Source organism: Triticum dicoccoides, chromosome 6B, assembly GCF_002162155.2.
Source record: "Triticum dicoccoides isolate Atlit2015 ecotype Zavitan chromosome 6B, WEW_v2.0, whole genome shotgun sequence".
Taxonomy (NCBI): Eukaryota; Viridiplantae; Streptophyta; class Magnoliopsida; order Poales; family Poaceae; genus Triticum; species Triticum dicoccoides.
Genome location: NC_041391.1, coordinates 251,826,980 through 251,829,709, shown reverse-complemented (window position 1 = coordinate 251,829,709; position 2,730 = coordinate 251,826,980). Strand labels below are relative to the sequence as shown.

General features: G+C 43.6%; 1 protein-coding gene across 3 annotated transcripts in view; it reads right to left on the bottom strand.

The window, feature by feature from the left end:
• Window positions 1-1,231: 1,231 nt before the first annotated feature.
• The window catches only part of LOC119325194 (RNA polymerase I-specific transcription initiation factor RRN3-like), a 7,431-nt gene continuing 5,932 nt past the window's right edge, over window positions 1,232-2,730 (bottom strand). For all 3 annotated transcript variants that reach the window (XM_037598943.1, XM_037598941.1, XM_037598942.1), the window contains 3 exons: window positions 2,530-2,649; window positions 2,200-2,384; window positions 1,232-1,954 (listed from right to left, as the gene is read on the bottom strand). In XM_037598943.1, coding sequence (XP_037454840.1) covers window positions 1,639-1,954; window positions 2,200-2,384; window positions 2,530-2,649 — 621 coding nt within the window. In that variant the 3' untranslated portion in view covers window positions 1,232-1,638. The remainder of the gene's footprint in view (window positions 1,955-2,199; window positions 2,385-2,529; window positions 2,650-2,730) is intronic.

Here is a 2,730-nt window from a genome sequence, read left to right as displayed (position 1 = left end):
ATCCGAGTGAGTCGTACGGTCGAGTGGTGAACTGTCATCCGAGTGGATGGTATGTTGCTTGGTCGAGTGGATAGTATGCTACTTGTCCGAGTGGACAGTGTGTCTGTATGAAATTGACCTGGACCCACATGTTGTGTGGACCCCACGCTTCATGATATTTCGACTCTTCGTGGGCCTACCTGTTATGTATATCCCCAACAACGGTGCCTCGTGTCCCTTGTCCTACTCCACCTTGTAAATCGATTTTACGGTACGAGATTATAAGGGATCTGCTAGAGTTGCTCTAACATAGTAGTGACTCTTTAGTCCACCACATGGCTATTGTCTAGCTAGTTTCATCTCCAGAGCACTTGGTGCGTTACTATTACTAGTCAATGTGTACGTGCAATGCACATTAATTTGGAAGTGTATTAAATGCATGCGGATATTAAGTAAAATATTATTTGCGTATTATTATGTGATTAGCACTATATTTGGCATGAAATTAACTGCACACTAAATGTGTTGAGCGCTCGACATTGAAGCAGTCTAAGTCCTTGGATTGACATGATTTGATGGCCGAGATTAATTAGATCTGCCCCTTTGCATTTTTTTATATTGGTATAAATATAGATTTATATTGGTATAGATATAGATTAGCTCTTAGTTTGGACAATTTAGTCAAGACCGGCCATTACATGGCAGGCAAACCTCTAGAGATCACGGACGTATTGATCGATCGGTCCATGCTAGTACGGTACAGAACCTGGATACTCCGTATATGACTTCCAATATATGCCGAGTTCTTAAATATCTTTTCTTTTTTGCGGGTGAGTTCTTAAATATCTTTCCTTCGATTGTTATTTATACTCAGACTAGAGTCGTGTGGTGCATCATTCAGGTAGCTTGCAACACTATACCCTTCTCGAGGCACTACTACTAGTACTCCCTCTGTTTACAGAAAGAAATATAAGAGTGTTTAGATCATTATTTTAGTGATCTAAAACGCTCTTATCTTTCTTTACATATGGAGTATTACGTTTTCTAATATTATCTTTAGGGTGCTCTCGCTTGTAGGTTGAGCGTTTCAATATCCTAGTTGAGTCATTTGTTGCTAGATACTATAGTAGTAGTTGTATATCCGCCGCGCCGGGCTGGGATGGGCCGGGAGGTGGTGTTCGACATTGACGTTAAGTCGACGACGTACGCTTCGCATCGGGGGCAAAGCTAGCGAGCTACGATGAGATGTGTATACACAAACAACATTCTTTTGGGGTGTCCACCACTGACTCGAAGGAAAAAAATATGGATATGCAAGGGGAGAGGGGAGACTGCTCAACAGTCAACACGACCGCAAAGCAGTGGCGCTAACCAGGCAGGCAGGCAGCTTATCATTGCCACTTGCAGTTAGTATGGACCATTCCACATCAGGTCGTCTTACGCATACATCTCGGAGATGTACATACATCCTAGCATATATAATCTCACAGCCACTCAACAACTGGCGTTTTCTAACAACATCTGCACTTAACGCTTTCAACCCAAAAAAATCGTACCTGGTTGGGCTTTAACACACTGCCAGTGAATGGGCCGTTTGACCTTACTCCACAAACTACCAAAGGACCCTTGTTGTACAGTCGGCTCAGCTGTCTCTTCAACCTACGGGGATCCTGACATGGCCCATCGTGACGGGGGGCTCGCCGAAGGTCTGATCCTCGCGGGCATGCTGAGGCCAGCATCGCCGTCCGCGGCCACCCCGTGGTAGAAAGAGCGGTGCGGAGTTATAGACATCTTGTTCATCGAGTACTCCAGCTCGTCGTCGTCGCTGTTGATATCTATTTCGACATGATCGTCCAAGCTGCCCACCTTCATTTCAGGGGCATCAAGGTCCTCCAGCTCATCATCGTCATCGTCCTTGTCGTCGCTGTATGTCGTCTTGACCATGGACCAGAACTCAAAATTCGGACGGATATATCTGCGGGCACAAGCCAAGAAAAAATTAATATGACGAGGACAACTAGCAGCTTTTCTCCAGATACAGATAAAACTGAAATCCCAAACATCTTTTGTCAAACAAAGTGTAGTTCTCAAACCTAAGACAAGTCCAACAACAACAAGGCTTGCTAGACATTGTAATCCGCAAAGGACGAACAATGCAAAGAGCAGTGGTTCAATGCTGCTGTAATACGTTTCAAAAGTAATAATGTCAGCGGTGCAAACCTGTCTGATTCTTTTAGCAGGTAAGGATCAAATGGGAAGAAGGTGTCAAGTCTATTGATTCCTCCAAAAGCCCTGGACAAATCAGATTCGATTGCATCTTCAGCTGCTGAATACATGGATGCAGCGAACAATCCGGCATCCTTGGCCTGTCTCAGGAACTCATTTACTATTGACGGCAAGCACACCTAGGATAACAAAAGAAAATGTGAACCGTCAACATAGCATGGTATTTCCCAGTTAATGACGCCAAACGTCAAAAATGCGCCACTCATGTAGATATGTGAAGAGAGCATATTATCAAAGGTGGCAGAGAATGCATGTCATACAGACCTTTAGAGCTTCCAGTCGGTGGTTCAAGATAAATCCAAAAGACAATTGAAAAAGCTGTGCTTTAAGATTCGGATAATCCATAATAGATCTCAAGCGAAAGCAAAGGACATACATCACAGCCTGCAGATTTACAAAAATAAGTGCTTAGAAAGAATATGATGCCAAAAATGGAACCAACACTAAAAGTACATATCCCACAAT